Raw genomic sequence first — 20,267 nt, forward strand, 5'->3', positions numbered from 1 at the left:
AAGGAGTATGGTTAAAAGCCAGCTGGGCAGAAAAGACTCGGTCTCCAAATAGCCAGCACAAAACTGGAAATGTAGGTATGGCTCAAGTGGTAGACTACCAGCCTTGAATGAAAAAGCCAAGCAAGAGTACAGTGTCTCTGACTTCAAGTTTCAGTACCAGTCCATAAACAAAAAAGCCCGTGAGACTCTTAGTTTAGCATGCAAAAAGCCAGAAGTGGAGCTGTGGCTCAGGTCGTAGAGTAAGAGCAGGGTGCCCTCGTTGGGAATAATTAGTGTATGTCTAGGATAGTCCTAGCAGAGGATCACAGTAGCTATGTACATATGATCATATAAGAGGATGCTAAGTGACATGAACTTCAAGATATGGAAACGAGGTTTTTCGTTGTACTTATTTATTTATTTATTTATTTATTTATTTTGGCCAGTCCTGGGGCTTGGACTCAGGGTCTGAGCACTGTCCCTGGCTTCTTTTTTGCTCAAGGCTAGCACTCTGCCACTTGAGCCACAGCGCCACTTCTGGCCATTTTCTGTGTATGTGGTGCTGGGGAATTGAACCCAGGGCCTCATGTATATGAGGCAAGCACTCTTGCCACTAGGCCATATCCCCAGCCCCCATTGTTGTTATTTTTAATGTACTATGTGAAATTATTTCTTTTTTCTTTCGTTTTTCTTCCCTATGGTTTAGCCCCTGTTGTCACTGTATTTGATTTTGGTACCTGGGTATTGTGTATATGTTTATCTGAATTACTAAGGGGAAAGGGAACATCAAAATTGTGAGACAAAAGATAAAAGGTGAACCAATACAACAGCGATACTCACAAGATAATATGTTGGAAATTAACTGTACAATTGGGAGGGGGGCAGGATTGGGGAGGAGGGAAGGTGGGAGAAAAATGAGGGAGGAGGTAACAAGTTTGACAAGAAATGTACTCACTACCTTATGTATGTAACTGTAACCTCTCTGTATATCACCTTGACAATAATAATAACAATAAAAAAAAGAACAGGGTGCCCTGAGTTCAATACCAGCGCACACATAAAAAAGACTGCCTGTTAATTTCCTGGTGGATTCAGGCATTTGGCTTCTGCGAAGCCTCCTGCTTGGGTGTCATGGAAGACCTTTCTGTGGGCCTCAGGAGTAGCCGAAGGCCATTGTAATAGGACTGAGCCATCCAGCCACCCGAGGCTGAGGGGCTTTGGTCCAGGCCTCCGAGCAGGGAGGGGAGGCAGCACAGGGCCACAAGGACAGCCTTTGTATTAATCCTCTCTGAGGGCCATTCAGGGGTGACCACCTGGTGTTAATGAGGGGGGGCGGTGCATCAAGCTGGAAGTACCAGTATGTTCCACACTATTTATTTGTGGGGTAGTGGCGGTGTGTGGGGGGGGGGAGGGTGTCTGTATTCCCACAGGGACTGTTTGCAAAGGGTGGTTCATGGGGAGGGTTTGGGAGACACGTGGAGGCAAAGAGCTTCTGAGGTATTCCACAGGCCAGATAGGGGAATATACCATGGGCAGCCAGGGAGAATTCAGGGCTTTGTTGTATTCAGAGTCCTAGGACTGATCAGTGTTGAAGGGGCCGTTGGCGTGTGCGTCCCGGTTTCATGCCCGGAAGCTGGCCTGGAACGCTCTGCTGTGCCCGGGGTCCAGTTGCTGCTCCGAGGACCTGATTGAGGACGTGCGAATGCAGTTCCTGGAGAGAACCCAGCTGTGCTCAAGAAATGCTGGGCTTTGAGGGGAAGGGATGACCTCTGCTCCCCCAGGGGCCCCAGAGAACAGCGAGTTTTTCACCCTTGGTGTGTGTGTGTACAGTACGAGGGCTTGCACTTGGGGCTGGGTGCTCTCCCTTGTTTTTCCCCTTAAGGATGGCTCTCTACTGCTAAGCCGCAGCACCACACCCAGCTTTTCAGTGGTTAATTAGACTTTTCTTCCCGGGGTAGCTTCAAACCATGCTCCTCAGATCTCAGCCTCCTGAGAAGCTACGATTAGAAGTCTGGCAGTTTCGTACCCTTTACATGTGATCCAAATACGGATGCTCTTACCTGGTAAAGTGGCCACATCAGGATCACCTGTCCAGCCTAACATGACCTTTGGCCTTTCCTCCAAGTCAGCCAGACTGGCCAGGCCCGTCGTGTCTTTGTGGTGACATCGTCACAGTTTGTGAATCGGGGAGACAAAAGGGCTCCTTTCCAGCCACCTGCACTAGCCTTTTGTTTCTTGAAGAGAACGCGTCCATAATCATTATCTGTGGCATGGTATAAGAGGTTGGGAAGTTATTGATCAGCGATTTGAATTTGGATGCTGGTAGTGGAGAATAACGAGGCCAGCTGCACGGGCTTTGATGTCCGTGACTGCGTTTGTTACGGCTCTCGTGGCTGCGGGACTGGGAGGTGGGACCGGTGCATTGGAGGACACAGGTGTGGCCGCCTCTCAGGCTGCTGGGTGAGGAAAGGTGGCTTTTCACATTGGCCCTGTGGAGAAGCTGGGAGGCAGGGGCTGAGGGAGCACAGAAGGGCTGGGGAGCAGTGTCCCTGGGGAGGGGTTGCCCAGGAGGAGTCAGAGCCCATGCCCACCATGTCAGCACCGCCCCCCTCCCCCCCAAGCCCTTTCTCAAGGTCAGATGTGCAGAGAGGTCACTGGGATGGAATTTCCCGGCTGAAGGCCGCCAAGAGCTTGCGCGTGTCTGAGTTTGTGCTTCAGCATGCCTCTGAGCAGTTGAGTGGTTTTGGACGTGGCCCCTCTGGGGTCTGGCCTGCTAAAACCAACAGCTTTTATGGGGGGGGTGATAGATACGTCCTGGTGTTTGTACAACTTGATGCATATCTTAAAAAGCTACTGAGTTTTAGAGGGTTGAATTTTATGGTGCATGGATTATAGCTAAATATAAAAGTGATTTGAGCCAGGTACCAATGGCTATGCCTATAGCCCCAGCTACTCAGAAGCTTGAGATCTAGAGGCCAGTCCAGGCAGAAATGTTCCCTAGACTCCACTTCCAAAAAAACCCCAAAAAGCAAAACCAGTAAAAAAAAAAAAAAAGCAGAGCCTGGTAGCTTGGCTCATGTGCTAGAATGCTGTTGTAGAAAGTTCAAGGATCCAAGTTCAAATCCTAGTACCACACACAGGTAGACACACAGGACAGAGAACAAAAATACTACAAAGGAGATCAACTATAGAGAGGTTTCACCAAACTGGTATCCTTGGAAATAGAACTTTTCATAGTCCTCATGTGGAGGTAAGGCTGATGAAGAAATAATTCACTATTAGGAGCTGAAACTTAAAATCTGCTGAGCCGCTGCAGGACAGGTGAGCCAATCCACCCGGTCCTATCCACATAAGCCTGTCCACTTGAGCCTACCCGCGCGGGCCTGTCTGTGAGCGTCTATCTGATATGGGCCTATCCAAATGGGCCTACCCGTGTGGTCCTGTTCATGCGGTCTTATTCACGTGAGCCCACCAGAGCCTAGGAAGGTGGTAGCATGCTGTGCACTGTGTGCTGGGAACAGTAGCTATTTGAGCACTTGTTTATTGTTTGCTGCTGTCATTTCTCTAGCTATCCAGTGTGATGCTCCATGTGTTCCTCTACCTTTGCTGACCATGGCAGTAGAGTTCCTCAGCTTCCTTGCAAACACCTGATTACTGCTGTTACCTGTTGTAATTGTTCACCAGTTTCATGTGACTTCCCAAGTTGTTCTCTGTCAAAATTGACTTCCTTCCAAATCACTGTGTGCCTAAAGTGATAGAAACATCAAACGAAAGCCCCCAGACCACCCTCTCAAGGGTCTGGCGGTGCACCGTCCACTTCCCCAAGCGATGAGGACAGGGGCCTTGTCCGGTGGGGTCAGTGGGCTTTGGAGCCAGCTAGACCTGGGCTTGTTCCTGGGCTTTGTGATGCTGAATGGGTTCCTGAAGCTCTTTATGCGAGTCTCCTATGTCATCTCCCAGAGTGATGGTGAGGAAGAGTAGAGAAAATGCATGCGGTGCTAGTGGGGCTGGGGGACATTGGACCTTTGGTAGCCACTGTCCACATCAGGCCAGACACAGAGTGAGTTACAGCCAATCACCTAGAGTCGACGTGAACCCACTCACTAGTATCTGTCCTTTGATTTTGTTTTCTCAAAACCAAGCACGGAACCCAGAGCCTCAGGCACAGAGGGCATGCGCTCTCTACCACTGAACCACACCGCAGCCCCCGAGTCCCCCCCCCCTCGCTCCAGCATTCACAGGTATACACTGTCTGCCACTCACATCAGCTCTAAGCAGAGCTCCCTGACAGTCACTGGTGGAAGTCGGGTACACACCCAGGTCATATGTGGAGGGGCCTTGGGGCTCACTGCCAGCCACTCCTTTGTCCCCCTGGGGAGAGAATGTGATTCCTTTCAGAGGGCGCCTACTTCCCTACTTGTCTCTGAAGCACACCCCAGCCTTCCTGCTGCCCCAGGACCTCGCACTGCACAGGGACAGGGCTGAACAGCTCTGGCCCAGCGTGGTTGGGCCTTACCAGCAGGCTTCGAAAATAACCGCAGCACAGAAGGCCTGGAATGCATTTGGGCTTATATTTGGAATTGCCATTGGAAACAGGGCTGGCCAAATGTAACACCCGTCTGTTCAGGATGGTTTGGGCCTGGATCAGCAGGAGGGGGCTGGGCAGCCCCAGAACTGGGCATGTCAGGTTCTGTGGCTCCCTGCTACCCCAGCGCCCTCCTCCCATCCAGCCTGGGGTCACTGCCACTGAGACCACTGCCCTGGTGGGAGGGAGTTCCCCTCTTAGGAAGCCTGTATTTCTCACTGGACCTCAATCTGCTGGCCAGTCGCTCAGGAGTCCAGAAAACCTCTCCTTTCTTCTGAGTTCTAGTGTCCCCAGGAAGCTGCTCCTCCTTGGGCTAGGACCTGCCTATGTCTTTGTTCCCCCCTTCTACTCATCTCTGCACCATTTCTGTTAACTTCAAGTGTCACCAGTGTGACCACCGGTGTGTGATGATGCACAGAACTTTGTGTCAGGGAAACGGACCCATAGTTTTCATGTTGACTTCTTTCTTTGCTTCAGCATTGTGCAGATGATTTCAAAGACTGAAATGTAGACATCTAGGCCTGTCTGTTTACATTATAGCTTGCTGCATGAGAGTGTCTGCTCCAGCCATGCAGGCTCCATTCGGTATAACTCCATATCGGTGTATTTGCTGTCCTTCTCAACTTCTTCTCCTGTGTGGTTTCAATCCATGCAGTTGGCTTTCGCTTGCCTGTGATGGTCAGCTGGCTCTCCCAGAGAGCAGTGTGGTGACATTGTGGCACATTGTACCAAAGCTGCCTCTCCATGCCTCTGCTCGCCCCCAGAGCTCCCCTGAAGGGAGGAGTGGCTTCTGCTTTGCTTTGGTCTCCCTTCATGTTTTCTTGGGGGCAAATCTGGCCATGTGGCCATGGCCTTCTGCATGCTTGTAGCAGATACTGTTGGAGGTCCTCATGGTAGGAGAGTAGCATTGACCAGAACAACCCAGTCTTCTTGGAATTGGGTTTAGTAGCTGGATCTGTTCCCTAGGGCTATTTCGATAAATCACCCCAAACTTAGTGGCTTAAAACAATAGATATTTATTCTTTCATATTCTCGAGGCCAAAGTCATCTAGATGTCTGCAGGTTCCTTCTGGCCCCTCTGAGAGAGAATCTTGTGCTCTGCCTGGCATCCAGCTTTTAGTGGTTTCCGGGAAATCTCGGCCTTGATGGCTCTTTGTTGAGCCATGTCTGTCTCTGCCTTGGTTTTCTTTCCCATGGTGCTCTTCCTGATGCCTGTGTCTTCTCATCCTTTGATCAGGACTCACCTTAAATCTCAAGATCTTCAGTTTAATCACATTTGCATTGTAAAGATTCCCTGCTTCCAAATAAGATGATGCTCACAGGTACTTGGGTGAGGACGTTGGTGGTGGTGGTGTTACTTGAGTGTGTCTGTTCCAGCTCTGCAGGCTCCCCGAGACTCCAGCTGTTGGGGGTGAAGCGGAGAGGGGGGGTGACTGTTAGCTAACTACAGAATCCAAACAGAACATAACTTACTGCCAGGTGAAGCAAGTCCTGGTCCGCTGTTTTCTGGCAGCGTAGTATTTATACCTTGGACTCCAGTGTGGGCTGTAGCTGTGGGGTCAGATCCGGGGAACCTGGAGGCAACCCTACACATCATCTGCTGCAGAAGTAGCCTGGCCCTGGTGGAGTGGGCTGTGACTCACAGAAAGCAGCGCATGACTGCCTCTCAGGTACCCAGAGCAGGTGTAACTCCACAGCCTGGCTTGGGCAGATGTAGCTGCCGGAGCGGTGGGGCGGGGGGAGGGCATTGGCATGTCTCATTTTTTTCCCCCAAAGATTACTTCTTGATCTCCGAAGAATTATATGGAATCAGCGGACTTTGTCAAGACGTTATTTTGTCTTGAAAATGGAAGCAGGCTTAGGCACTCCTGTTTTATTTATGAGCCAAATGTCCACAAGAAATTTTATTACCACCAGGAAAAAATAAAATCTCGGTGTGGAAGGAAACCTTGGACCAATCACTGGATTTTTCTGGGGGAATTTATGCGCTAGAAATCTAGTTCCATCAGACAGCTTGGATGGTTCTGTGGGCATCCTTGGTAAGAACTATTACCTAGAGGTTTGGGCCAGAGTTTGAGAAGCATCTATTAATTTTCACAGACATAGTTCCTTGGGCTGAGCCATAGTCTTGAGAGGCCTGATGGGAAATGGGTAGCTGGGAAGGAGACCCCATCAAAGTACCTCATTGCCAGGCTAGATTTACCTCCCCTGGTGCGGGGATGCTAAGCTTACTCCCTTATCAGTGCTCCCTTTTTCACCCTCTCCCCTGGGCGCCCGATCCGTGGGCGGCCAAGGTGGAGTGAAGGGACACGGGCAAGCCTAAGGTGCATGTGGCCAAACAAGATCCCCTTTCCTCCCTCCTTACCCACCAAGGAAGCCAGGCGCAGACGGATCTCGGAGATGCTTCAGAGAGCAATCTGATTTAATTGGGAGGGGCTCACAGTAATATAGTGATGATGACGAGGATTGAGCATGAGCTGGCGATAGGCTGGCAAGCTTGTCCATCCAAGAGCAGCTCCCAAGGACCTCCTTCATGGGCTAAGGTCACTTCCCATAGTACCGCCCTTTGGGCAAAGCCCATGAAAGGGGAGCACACGTGCTTGCTGGCGCAAGGTGGGGGATGGTCTCAAAGTTACCCCTTCTGGTTCTGGACCCAGAAGGAGATAGGTGTGGCTTACTTCCACACTGCCCCAGGGCTGGGGGAAGGGCGGCATCTCAGGAGTGCTCTCCTCGCCCTTCCCCCTTCAAGGCCAAGCTGAATCCCCAACACCTCATGGAATCCTTCAAGGCACAGCCAGACTGTAAGTCCCAATCGGTGCAAATCTGACCTTGGCGTTTACCAGTCAGCGTTTGCTTCTACCAGCTAGGGCTGGCCTTGCCATGACAGAGGCACCATGGTGGAGTCTTGCTGCTCTTCCAATTTTGAATAAAGAGCGTAGCATACATATAGCTCATGTCAAGGAGCACCAGGACCCGGCTAACGTGATGAGGAAAGTATTCTCCTGAGACCAGATCCTGGGGGCCCTGTGTTCACTGGCTCCTGGGTCTGGCTCTGGGGGACAGCTGCTGTTCACTGGCTTGAGCTAAGTCTTTTGGAGAGGGTGGCTGGCCAGGCAGAGACCGACAAGACTCTTATTCTGGTGTGTGCATGGATTCTGGGCAACCCATGGCACCTTCCAAACGTCTCACGATGCCCAAGAGGTGTCCTCTGTGGCCTTTGGCTAGCAATTCCCAAGGGAGGTCCCCAAGGCAGTGTGCCAGGTGGGAGATGAAGAGACCTGAGAAGTGGCCCATGGATTCATCTGACGTCGCTGGAGATGAGAGAGTACAGGGCTGAGTGCAAAGAGAAGGATATCTCGTCCCCATACAGACTCAGCAGGAGGTGTGTGCAAGAAGGGTCTCACACAAAGCCGGGGGGGGGGGGACATCAGGAGGTCCGTGTAAGAAGTGGGGAAGGGAGAAACATCTGGAAAAACAAAAGCGATTCTTAAAAGCCAAAAGAAAAATAAGAGGAAATTCTTACCTTCTCTATAAACAGAAACAGAGGAGACTCACATCCCAGAAGTTCTGTGAATGAGAAATATCCTGACATCTGCTAAAATGTTAAAACACTTTTTGGGGGCTGTTGCTGGAGGTGTAGGGACTGCTGCGATTGGGTTTTGCAGTAGGGGAAAGACACGGGCTCAGCTCCGTGGAGAAGAAGCAGGACGTTTTATAGCCAAGGAGCAGGGGGCTGGGAAGCTCCGCTGGGGAGGGAACGTTTTAGCTAAATCAGCCTGAACAGGATTCTTGGTGAAAGCAGGCCAGGGAACCAAACATCTCTCGGCCCAGGAGGTCCCTGATTAGACCAGCGGTGATTAGATTTGGAGGGCAGGGGTGGCGTTGTCTGAACCTCACATTTTCATGGGTTCAGTGTAAGGGCCTAGTTGGTGAGCAGGATTTAGGAATGGGCCACGGTGTTATGCTTGTCACTGGTGCATAGAGGTGGACATGATAGGCCGAAGTGTTTAAGAAGTACAAATAGGGAACGAGAAGTAGACCGTTTCAGGGTTGCTTTCCACCTTGGATTATGGCAGTGGGGACTTCTCATCCGGCTGCTGTGTATCTTCCTCTGCTACGGAAAAGACAACCCCTCCCCCTTGTGTTTTGCACTAGAAATTGAACTCAGAGGCATTACATCTCAAGCTAGAGCCTGCCTTTTCCAAGCGTGGTTTGATTATTAGATGCCTCGGGGAAGACTCTGTTCTGTATATCCACCCCTATTTTTATGCCACTGGTGAGGCTTGAATGTGGGGCCTTTTGCTCCTGACTGGCTTTTTCCACTTAAGGCTTATCCTCTACCTCTTGAGCACCACCCCAATTCCAAGACTCCATTCTGGGTTGTTCTTGTCTGCTAGGATTAGAACGGAAGCTCAGCCCAAAGCAGTGGCTTTCCACAAGTGTCTTGTAGCAGTGAAAATCTTGGTAAAATGGGATGATGCCAAGTCAGACCTGGGCTGCCCGCCGCAAGTCCAGTTGGGTTCAAGAAGGCTGTGAGTTCCTGCAGTAGAGCTGGCTTCCTGTGTGGGGTGGTATCGGTGCATGAATAGCACCTGTGACTGTGCCCGTGGGGCTTCGACACTGGGTTAGGAAACAGATGCCTATGAGCCTGGGAATCTAGCAAGGCAGACTTAATATTTTTCCCCCCAAATGTTAGGAACATCTATAGGACAAGCCAGGAATTTCACAAGGCATTGTAGCAAGAGCAACAGATGCTCTGTGTTTGTTCCCCTCAAGAGGGGAGAAATGGGTAGGAAGGTACATAAAATTTTCATGGCTTCTCCTTCCTCTCTATTGTATGATTTTTAAAATTTGGTGTTGTGGAAACAGAGCCTCAGTGTGAGGCAACTAGAAAAAAATTGTGCGTGTGTGTGTGTGTGTGTGTGTTGGTCCTGGGGCTTGAAACTTGGGGCCTGGGTCCGGTCCCTGAGGGTTGTTTTTTTTAATAATTACTTATTTATTGTCAAAGTGATGTACAGAGGGATTACAGTTTCATACGTAAGGCAGTGGGTACATTTCTTCTACAATTTGTTACCTCCTCCCTCATTTCCCCCCCTCTCCCCCTTCCCCCCCTTTTTAAACCCAATCTTAGTACTCTACCACTTGATCCACAGCACCATTTCTGGCTTTTGATAGTTAATGGGAGATAAGGTCTCAGATATCAGCCTCCTCAGTAGCTAGGATTACAGATATGATCCACTGGTGCTCGACTTAGAAATAATTTTTTAAAATACGTTAAACAGAAAACAAAGCTGATGGTAGACAAGTCTGGGGTGGGAGAGCAAGGAGGGAAGCAGGGACGGGTTCCTGCACAGGAAGGAAGAGAAATGATTGCCTTGTAATGAACAAAACTGGCTAGTGTAATTGCACATTGATTCTCATTGTCACCCAGACGGCATGATTTCACATTCTCAGATGGTAAAATTATCCATTTATTTTATTCACAGGTTGTACTCAGATTATCTCTATTTTGCAAGTTCGAATAAATCTGCAGATGACTTCCATGAAAAAGTGACGGAGGCTCTGCAGCTGTTTGAAAATTGCATGCTGGATTATTCCCTGCGCGCCTGTGTCTACAACAACACCCTCAACAACGCCATGCCCGTGCGTATTCACCGAGGGGCCTGTTACAGAACGGGGCCTCTTTACCATGCTGGTGCACGGGGCGCCTCCTGGAGCGGGAGTGGAGCACAGAAACAGAGGGAAGCATTTTAATATGCAAATGCCGCTCTGCTGCCTTTGAGCGGTGGCCAGTGCAGAGACAGATATTCCAGGCCGTAAGAGCTGTGAGAACTGATGGGCCCTTCCAGCCTGTTCCCCGCCCATCACCCGCCGCTCTGCCTCCTCTGCCTCCTCCCTCCTAGAGAGATCCGGGGTGCATTTAGGAAGATTACCATGTAGTGAGGCCCAAAAGCACACCCAGCAATTAGAGATGGTAAACAGGAGGACACCCAGCTCCCAGACTTTCTTATGAGCATTTCTGTAGCGCGGATTGTTCTGCTGTTTAAAAAAATTCCCCACCAGTGACTTTGAATGCTTCTTCAAAAGTCCCTTCAGTGTGTCTCCTGAGAAAGCGTCCTGACCCCTGCGGGGGCTTGCGTTTCCCCTTGAGGCGCACATCTGTAAATGTCCGGCCTTTCTTCGGTAAAAGCAGTCGAGGGGGGGACCCAGGACCTTTAGCCTAAGGTGGGCAGCTGGGCCTTGCTGTCCTAAACACTTCTTCAGGTGGCCTTCCACAGGCCAGCCCTGTCACCCGCCTCGCGTGGAGGGGGTGAAAGAATGCCGCGGAGCCTCAGAGCCCCCCAGCTACCCAAGACCATTGGACCTGAAGACGGAGCGCACGGGTAGCCGTGTCCGTGGTCTGTGTAGTTTGGCAAGGAGGATGTGTCAGGCAGCCAGGCACGGGCTCAGAGGCGGGCAGTGGTGTAGGTTCACCTCCTGGCTCTGGTGGTTACTGGCTGTGCGACACTCAGCAGTTGTCCTAGCCTCTCTGAGACACAGTTGCTTCAAACTACTTTGCCAGGCTGTCACAGGAAACAGGAGACGGATGGTGTGGTACTTGCTCTTGCATTGGACGGGTTCCAGTCTTGGTGTTCCTGCATGGGGCTGGGCCCTGGGCTGCGGTGTGAACACGGTCCCTTGTCTAGAGGGGAGATTGGGCCGAGGCTGGGAGTGGGTCCTTGGCGCCGGCAGAGGCTGCTGAAGACAGAGCACCAGTCAGGCTGTGATGCGGGGGGGGGGGGGGGGGGGAGAGTGCACTGGTGCATTGCCTGGGGTGAGGGGAGCGTTAGGGTCCCCGATGTAGCGCAGCCTGAGAGAGAGGCTTTAAAAATACCTGCCCTGGCTGCGGGGTGGGGGGGGGGTGGGGTAGGGCACAGCAGCAGGGGCTCGGTGTGGGGTGCATGGCTGCCTTGCCAAGAGCCCAGCGAGCCTCAGAAGCCGTCCACACAGAGGTGCGCACACCACACACACACACACACACACACACACACACACACACACACGCACACATGCCCGTATGTAGATATAGATACATAATACTAGTCACACTGATTTGAAGTCAGGAGCTCCGGTTTGCTAGGCAGGTTTTTACCACCTGAGCCACCTCCAGCCCCGCAGGAGGGTTTTAAGCACTGGAGTGCAGAGGAGCAAAGGGGAACTCCCTCTCTGCCCTCTTCAGGTTCTCCGGGGTGAGCTGGACCCAGGCAGATCAGAGAGGAGAAAGGAAAAGAGGAGAAACCACAGTCGGGGGGTAATCTCAAGGGTGATCGATCACCCCCCAACCCGCCGTGACCTCAGGGGACGTGAGACGGTGAGGGGGGCTGTCAGGGGAATAGCGCATGAGCTTTAGAGGAACCCCATTTGTTTGGAGAACATTTAGTGGCCCAGGACTAAGTGTTGTCAGCCACAGAACAGACGGCAGATTTCAGAGCTTCTCTGTGGGGCCAACACAGAAGAGAATGGTGTGTGACCAGGTCTGTGGAGGGGCAGAGCGGTCCCAGCCAGCGCCTTTTCTGTTCCGCCTGAGGGAAGCGATCCTTTTCCTGGGGATCTGGGCTGGTGGCTGAGGGGACCTTGCAGAAAGCCTCTCAGTGTCCTGGCGTTTAGTAGTTGCTACCACACACCACCTTGTGGCAGGACCTGGCGTCAGAGGGAGACGGCAGATGGGCTGTGACTGAGGAGGGGGCGATGTCTGCCAGGACCCGTGTGTCTCCACCGTGGCTTACTGCACACTGGGCCTTCTGAAACTGACTGCGTGGGACTACCCGCTGGCCCGCTGGGCAGGGGGAGACAGGGAAGAAGGGCGGCAGGGCCAGGGCAGCTCTGCTCCCAGGTAAACGTGGAGTGAGGCGCACCTAGCTAGCACAGCTCCCGAAGGGGCAGGAACCCCCCCCCCCGCCCCACTGCAAGCCCTGTTACCACCGAGTTCTCTTCAGATTTCCCGACAGAGACTCCAGAGGAGGGACGGAGTGGGCCCACACCCCATCAGCCCCCATCAGCGCAGGGCTGGCCTGACAGGAAGCAGCCCGAGCTCGGTGGCTGTGATGGGCTGGGGCCCATGCACCGTTGGGTTTAACAGCTGTGAACTGTGCTGCTCTCCACTGAAGGCTGAGTGCCTGGCATCGCCAGGTCTGCATGCCACGGGCACCTCGTGCTACCCAGGGCCGGCCACACTGCCCCCCCCCCCCCAACCTCCTCTTGTGATAGGCAAGCGGCACACATTCATTCTGCCAGTCTCTAAACAGTCTTCCCAAAGGCAGGATCTCTGCAGCTACTTCCTCCCCCAGAGGGGAGGGGGGCATGCCCTTCCCCTCGCTTCCTGCCTGCCCTCAGCCTTGAACCAAGAACACTGCTGAGACTGGGCCACGAGATCCTCTCCACTTCCTTGTATGCTGGAAACAACCTCCTAAAAGGTTTAAAGCTCTGCTGGTGTGCGTGTGGCGGGGGTGGGGTGGGGAGGAATCTAACCCTCCTTTGTCACTACCATGCCTTGTCTTCAGCCACTGACCCCTCCCTCCCAAAGCCCCTTCCTATTTTCCAAGTGGAGATAGTGAAGGCTATCCTCCCCTGGAAACAGGAGACCGGTTCAGGCTCCTTCCCAGGTGTGGTGGCTTTACGCCCCCTCTGCCTCCCTTTGAGCCATTGGAGGCATGCATTCTAGATTCCCTTGGAGTCCCGCTGAGGGAGACTGAGGGGACGCTCTGGTGCCTGGGGCCTCTGGTGGGGGGGCGGGGGGGCAGGGCAGCTGTGACTACAGTAGGCTGCTGGTTAGCCTCTTCAGTCCCTGGAGAGGAAGGGGAATCTGCCTCTTAGCCGTTACTCCATACTTGTGCAAAGAAAGTCTCCCTCCACCTACAAATCCCAGCCCGGTTTCAGCATGAGGGAGGGGCAGCATTTTAGGACAGAGGGCTCTGCGTGTCCTGTCCAGTGTCCATTGCTTCCCGGTGGCTCCCAAGTGCTGCAGGGGGCTCAGCTCCTCCTCGCCTTCCCTCCCTGTCTCTCCGATGGCCACAGACCACACAGGAGCCTACAGCTGGGGTTCTAAGGCTCTGCCCCCTGCCGCCTCTCCCCCCCCACCCCGCCACGTCCCGGCCAGACATTTTGCAGATGCATGTAGGTGGGTGCAGCCAGGGACCTCAGTCTGTCCCCCAGGCCTGCCTGTGGGTGCTGCGTGTCAGGTTTGGGTACTTGCTGTCTCTGGGGCCTTTTCACCAAATCCCCTCCCACCCCCCACCCCCGGCTTCCTGGAGATACCTCCCCTGCTTGTGGGAGGACCTCTCCCCCTTCCGGCTTTTCTTAATCTGACCTGTTCTTCATAGTACACACTACAGGTGTTTCTGTAGCTGTCCACCACTAGGTTGCAGTTGCGCGCTCCAGGGCCATGCCTGTTAAGTAGTGACACGTCCACGTGGCCTAGCAGGGCACCTTTCCTACAGCAGGAGCTCAGAGTCGCTTCTAAAGGAAAGTATGAGTGACTGAATGGAGAACAGTAAGGAGGCTGGGTGGAGAGCCCCAGCTGGTTGGAGGGCACAGATGCATGGTACCCATCTGGTTCTGGGATGGCAGTCTGCTCAGTCTGGCTCCTGTGAGGGGCTCCCGGGGCCCCTCCCCACCAAGATGCTCCCCAGGTCACCACGAAGGGCTCCCTGTTCTCCATGTGCTGTTTTCCGGGATGTTCTGTGGCGCACGCCTTTCCTCAGGGCTCCCCGAGGCGGGACAGGCTCCACGCGCGTGAGGACCTGGCCTTATGACTCGACTGTGGTGTGCAATGCTGATCCTGGCAGAGGCCTTTCCCGGCCCATCTTTCCGCATAAGTCAGCTGGCACTCGTACCCTCAAGGCTTCTCTGGGCCCTGAGATGGTTTAAGTTTAAATATACCGGACCCTAAGTTTCCTCTCCACTTTGGTTATTTTGCTTCCCATCCCACACGCAGGGCAGAAATGGGGGAGAGGGAGGGCGTGGGCCTGGGTTTTTTTTTTTGGCCAGTCCTGGGCCTTGGACTCAGGGCCTGAGCACTGTCCCTGGCTTCTTCCCGCTCAAGGCTAGCACTCTGCCACTTGAGCCACAGCGCCGCTTCTGGCCGTTTTCTGTATATGTGGTGCTGGGGAATCGAACCTAGGGCCTCGTGTATCCGAGGCAGGCACTCTTGCCACTAGGCTATATCCCCAGCCCCGGGCCTGGGTTTTGGTTGCAGCAGTGGAGCTGCACCCTGACACCTTCCCTGAGTGCTCAGAGCTCCCCCTGGCCGCCAGGAGGTGGAGGTGCACCGGGGTGGGCTGAGGGGGAGCTCTTCCCCTGGACCTGGCAGGGTACCCAGGAAACCTCCCCTCCCACCTGGGCCAGCCCTGCCTGGAAAGGAGGTGACCCCGTCCACAGGGCGCTCACGGGGCTCCCTCCCAGGGGGGCACAAACAAGCTGCAGAGAAGGGGCAGGGGCAGGGGCCGCGTCAGCGGCTCTAACCCCCAGCACCCTGCCCCCCCGCACTCAGCTCCTCTCAGGTCACAGGCAGGCTCGCTGGAAGACACGCAACCCAGGAGACCCGACTTCCTTTTTGTTTATTTTTCCTTTCCTAATTAAAAAAATGTTTAAATTGCTACTCTACAGGCGACGTACAGAGGGGTTACACTTAGTCACGTAAGTCAGGACAGTGTCACCACTCCCCTTCTCTCCTGGCTCCGACTTCCGTGTGAGGAGTGGCCTGGGAGCCAGGCTGGGGAGGACGGAGAAGCCCTCACCACGGGAAGTGCCTACGCATTCTCGGTGCTGGGGGTGGCCCGGTATTTGTTTCAGAGACTGGCAGACACTCATTTTCTCTCTGGCTTCTGCCCAGCTTCTTTTATGATGGGTGTATAGGGTCGCAACAAAGTGTGGCTAGAGGCAGCTAATGAATTCTGGAGACAACTTTATCTGTTCCCTCTAAGTGTTTCTCTTCCTCTCCATCCTCCCCTACGTATGTCGTTAGGAAAATAATGAAATGGAGAAAAGAATCCTGAGAGCTGAAGCTAATTAGCTTCTGCCATCTCTTGTCTAATGCTTTATCATCACACTGTCGATACCACGTTCGGCAGCCCCGCCCAGAACCGTCCTCCTCTGTGCGCCATGATTTCATGGCCAAGCAGGGCTCTCTGCTCTCAAGAGAGTTCAAGGTCAGGCTGCACAGGGAGGATGTATGATCGGAGAGTGTCTGTCTTAAGAAATGGGACTTCCAAGAGGAGCACTGAGGACGCTGGGAGGTGCCCCTCGTGGGAGGAGTGGGCGGGAAGTGCAGCCCAAGAGTTGTGCACAGGGTTAGGCCAGGCCAGCTCGCTCCCTGCCCTGCAGGGTGCATGCCAGTGTCGGGCCGAGGAGAGGGACAGTGGGGGTGGGAGGCGGGCAGCCCAGTCAGGAGTGGTGCGCGTCCGGCACGTGAGGTGAGAGCGGGCGAGGGCACGGGGCACACCCAGGAGGTACACATGACCCCCTGCCGCTGCTCCTGCTCCGACACCAACTGAGGGCGGCGGAGGAGAGCTCCCAGACCCCTCTTGAGTTAGGCGGTGCTCTGGAAGGGCTCTCCCCGAAGGGTCGATGACACAGGAAGGAGCTGAATGTCACTCAAGGGGAGATGTACAAAGGATGGGCTCCAAGGTCCCCCCTCCCCCAATCATGCTAACACCTCCCAGCCACGATGGACAGGTCACCACCCCAGAGCTCTGTGCCATGTGCTTCCTGGCCAGCCTTCAGTCTTCAGACTCCCCAGAGGCCAGAGCTGACACCTGCCTTTGCGCCCAGGGTCCCAACACTAAGTGACAGTGTTAGTCCAATCGGGGCCCAAACCCCAGTGACCCCAGGAGCCAAGGGCAAAGGCTGCCCCTCTCTGCGATCAGGGCAGTGCTTCACTGCCTGCTTTACACTGGGGCAGACATCAGAAAGGGGCCTGGGGGATGAGGACCCAGAACTGAGTCGGTGGGAAGGTGGAAGGACTTCCACCGACTGGCTTCCTTGCAGGCTGGTTATATTCACATGTGTGCACACCCTCACTGAACAGTCACAGCCGTCCCTGGAGAGCCTGGGGTGTCTCTGAGGTGTCTGAGTTTGATGTTTCTCAGCCTGCTGCACGTGGGTAGCACCAGGAGCAAGGGGCTAGCCACATGCCATGCGGAGAACATGGACACCCTTGGTCATTACAGCCGCGACCCCTTTGCTGCGCCTCAGCAGGTGTGGTCCTGTGACCGAGGTGTAGAGCTGTCCGGGGGCCGCCATGAGGATTAAATACAACCCTGGGTGTAGAACCTCCTTGCACATGTAGCATGAAGCTGCTCAGGACGATGCAACAATAGATTGTCTTAACATGCAGCGTCCGATGGTGGACCTGCTAGGAGCCTCCCTCAGGGGCTGCAGTGATGATGCACTGGGGAGAGGGGCTCCTGCAGCACCAGCCTCCTTCTCTGTCCTAGGTGAGACTCCAGGTCGGGCTGTACGCCGTGTACCTTCTCGACTGGCTCACCGTCTTCAGCAAGGAGCAGTTCCTCATTCTGCGCCTGGAAGACCACGCCTCCAATGTCAAGTCCACCATGCACAGGGTCTTCCAGTTCCTGAACCTGGGTATGTGTTGTGCCTCTTGACCGAGGGGCCCAGGGCGAGTCCCTGACCGCCTGCCCCTGCTGGCTCTTCCAGAGCTCTCCGGGTCACGTATGGGTGGGGTGATGGGGACAGAGGGGGGAAGGGGAGGCTAGCTCTGCCACAGGAGCGGGTGGGTCCCACTCCTTAGAGGACTGTGGGGAGTCCATAGGAAGAAAGAGATGGTCGTGTGCGCTTTGAGGGAGCCCCAGGTGGCAGTGGGGGGCTGGCAGAGGCCTGGCATGTGGAGGAAGGAGTTGGCCGTTACATCGTCTCTGATGTTGCCGGGAAACCTGGGGACAGAGCACTGGGCGTGCAGAAGGAGGGAAAGGCCCAAGGGGCCCCGTGCCAGGCACTGGGCAGCCACAGGGCAGGGGGCTGCCCAGTGCACGGCCGCCTGGGGCAGTGGGCCTGGCCGCCGCCGCCCCTCCTGCGTGCCTCCTGCCGCCAGCGGAGGGTCTTCCCGGGACTTCCGTGATCGGGAGTGTGGCTGAAATGTGTCTGGCCCCTGTTAGAACGCAGGGTCCTTTCGCCATTTGGTTTTCTTTTGTTGTTTCTTTCTTTCTTTGTTTCTTCCTTTCCTTTTGAGATCTGGTCATTGGTTGGAGTATAGTCCGTTTTTCTCCTTTGAAAAGGTTCCAAGCCATCTTTCTTTGATTTGACCACCTATGGACGCTTGCATTCATAAGCTTGTCCTTTGTCCCTAAGAGGGGCAGCAAGGCCTCTTCTCCATCTTATGTAGCCCCAGGGCACTGGCTCACGCTGAGGACTCTGGGGCTTCAGAGGCCCGCACAGCCGCCGCGGGCCACCGTGGGCCACCGTGGGGTGAGGACTTCAGCAGCGGCCTCTGCCAGCCTGCCTCTCCTCCCCAGTGTGTTTGCTGCAAGTGGAGGTGCGGCCGGGGGGCTCGGGGTACAGGTGGGGTCCTCTCCCCACCGTGGCCACTTTACAACTAGAGGAGAAGCAGGCCAGGTGCAGAGACCTCCCGTCAGGAGCCCATTTCCATGACAGTGGCAGGATTCCCGTGGCTGCTTAGAAGAAAACCCTAAGCCCCAAGCCTCTGCCCGGCAGGCCGCACTTGCCCAGTTGGCAGGACAGGCTGACGGGCTGCCAGGCAGCCCTTCCAGAGTGACCAGGCCACAGGAGGCCCTGGTGGAGACGAGCTCATTCTAGCACACCAGCAGTAGACGCTGTGCCTCAGAGTTGCTTTGCAATTTCATAATATTTCCGTTTTCCTCCCTCCACTCCTCCAAATGGAACAAGCCAAAGAATGTGAATTTCCAAACACATCCTTCTTAAAGGAAAACACGTGTCTGAGCACGCGGCAGAGCTGGCGTTTGGGGGATGCTCCTTTCGCCTCCCGCCGTGCCTCCAGCTTATGAGATGCTTTTGCTTTCGTCCCAGGGCCTCTAAGTGAGAAGCAGGAAGCTTTGATGACCAAGAGCCCAGCCTCCAATGCACGGCGTCCTGAGGATCGCAGCCTGGGGCCCATGTGGCCCGTCACCCAGAAGATTCTGCGGGACTTCTACGGGCCTTTCAATGCCAGGCTGGCACAGGTCCTGGCTGATGAAGCGTTTGCCTGGAAGACGCCATGAGCGCCGAGTCCCGCCACAGTTGCTGGACTCCGTCACCGCCGTGACTTGAAAAGTCTCTCTTGATAGGAAGCCATTCAGTCACAGTGTGGAGGGGACCCCCAGGTTCCTCCCCGGCACCTGTTTGTTATAACCACCCCAGAATTTTCCGTGCAGTGCTCAGAGCCCAGCCCTTGACCCCTCACCGATCTCCTCCACCAGAGGCCGAAACGAAGAACACTTGAGCAGGAATTCACTTCTCCCAGAACACCTGCAGCTCAGGGACGGGAGGCTGGCACTGTGCCAGGCACAGAGGAGAGAGGAGGCCACGGCCCTGCCCTGCCACCGAGTCCCTCCCGGGGGGGCTGGACAGCTGGGGGATCCCACTAGGCCAGCGTGAGGCCGCGCCCCAGGCTGTCCTCAGCTCCAGGTTGGAGAGTGGAGCCGCTTTCCTTGTTACAATCTTATTCTCAAGTCAGCCCTTCAGTGACATCAGAAACAAGCCCTGTTCACTTCACTGTTCCCAAGAAGCCAAACAAACAACAACAACAAAAAACCCTATTTGGCAACACAGAAAGCTCTCCAGCCTCTTCCCCTTTGTTCTGTTTATGTTTTAACACGGAAAAGGAATATACCTTTAGAGCAGACTGCTTCCTGCATTACTAGCCCTAGCTCTCCTTTCTGCCTCTTTTTACTTTTTGTTGTTGTTGTTGCCAGCACTGGGGCTTGAACTTGGGGCCAGTCTTCTGTCCCTGAGCTCTTGTTTGTCCGAGGTTGGCACTCTCCCACTGAGCCACAGCTCCACTTGCACCGTTCCCGCAGTTAACCGGAGTTGACAGTCTCGTGGACTCGCTTGCCCAGGCTGGCTTCCTTACAGCTAGCATTACAGCGTGAGCCCCCAGGGCCCAGCTCCCTTCTGCCTCTTCACATGCTCTCTTAAAAAGTTCAATGTGTGTCTGGAAGGGTAGCTTTGTGGCATTTTTGTTTGTTTTTACCATCAGTGCCAGGACAGAACAACCTCAAGGGACTGAGCACTTCATGGGAAATCTGGGTACCTGAGGCTCTTGTGTGCACAGTGTCACCTGAGAGCTGAAGGATGCTTCAGGTTTTGATCCAGGCAGGCCACCCACATCCTCCATTATGCATGGTCGAAGTTCTTCCTCACCCAGCACCTGTAAGATCCTCCGGTCCTGATTCCAAAGCTCAGTGCCCCAACCCAGCTTTGGGTGGCATGTGGGAGATGTTGGGACTGGGGCCGCGTTCGTTCTTCATGGAACTTTCCAGGCCTGCTTGGCAGCTTGGTTTGCCGATGGAGGTCTTGCCATCTCTCGGCAAGCCCCAGGGAAGAACGGAGACAAGGCCCGTTCGGCAGCCAAGCCCAGGCGGGAGCGGGAGCAAGCCCCGCGCTGGAGCGGCGCCGGCGGACTCTTCCTGTGAACTCCCTCTTGTGTTCAGCCGTGGTCCCGGCCACCTGCATCACACAGGGCGGACGCCAC

General features: G+C 54.5%; 1 protein-coding gene across 3 annotated transcripts in view; it reads left to right on the forward strand.

Annotated features, from left to right (window-relative positions):
* Nucleotides 1-19,302, forward strand: part of Chst15 (carbohydrate sulfotransferase 15) — a 76,455-nt gene extending 57,153 nt beyond the window's left edge. For all 3 annotated transcript variants that reach the window (XM_048338071.1, XM_048338069.1, XM_048338070.1), the window contains exons 6-8: nucleotides 10,051-10,207; nucleotides 17,038-17,185; nucleotides 18,605-19,302. In XM_048338071.1, the coding sequence (XP_048194028.1) occupies nucleotides 10,051-10,207; nucleotides 17,038-17,185; nucleotides 18,605-18,795 (496 nt within the window). In that variant the 3' untranslated portion in view covers nucleotides 18,796-19,302. The remainder of the gene's footprint in view (nucleotides 1-10,050; nucleotides 10,208-17,037; nucleotides 17,186-18,604) is intronic.
* Nucleotides 19,303-20,267: the final 965 nt, after the last annotated feature.

Source organism: Perognathus longimembris, chromosome 2 (assembly GCF_023159225.1).
Source record: "Perognathus longimembris pacificus isolate PPM17 chromosome 2, ASM2315922v1, whole genome shotgun sequence".
In the NCBI taxonomy this organism is placed as follows: domain Eukaryota; kingdom Metazoa; phylum Chordata; class Mammalia; order Rodentia; family Heteromyidae; genus Perognathus; species Perognathus longimembris.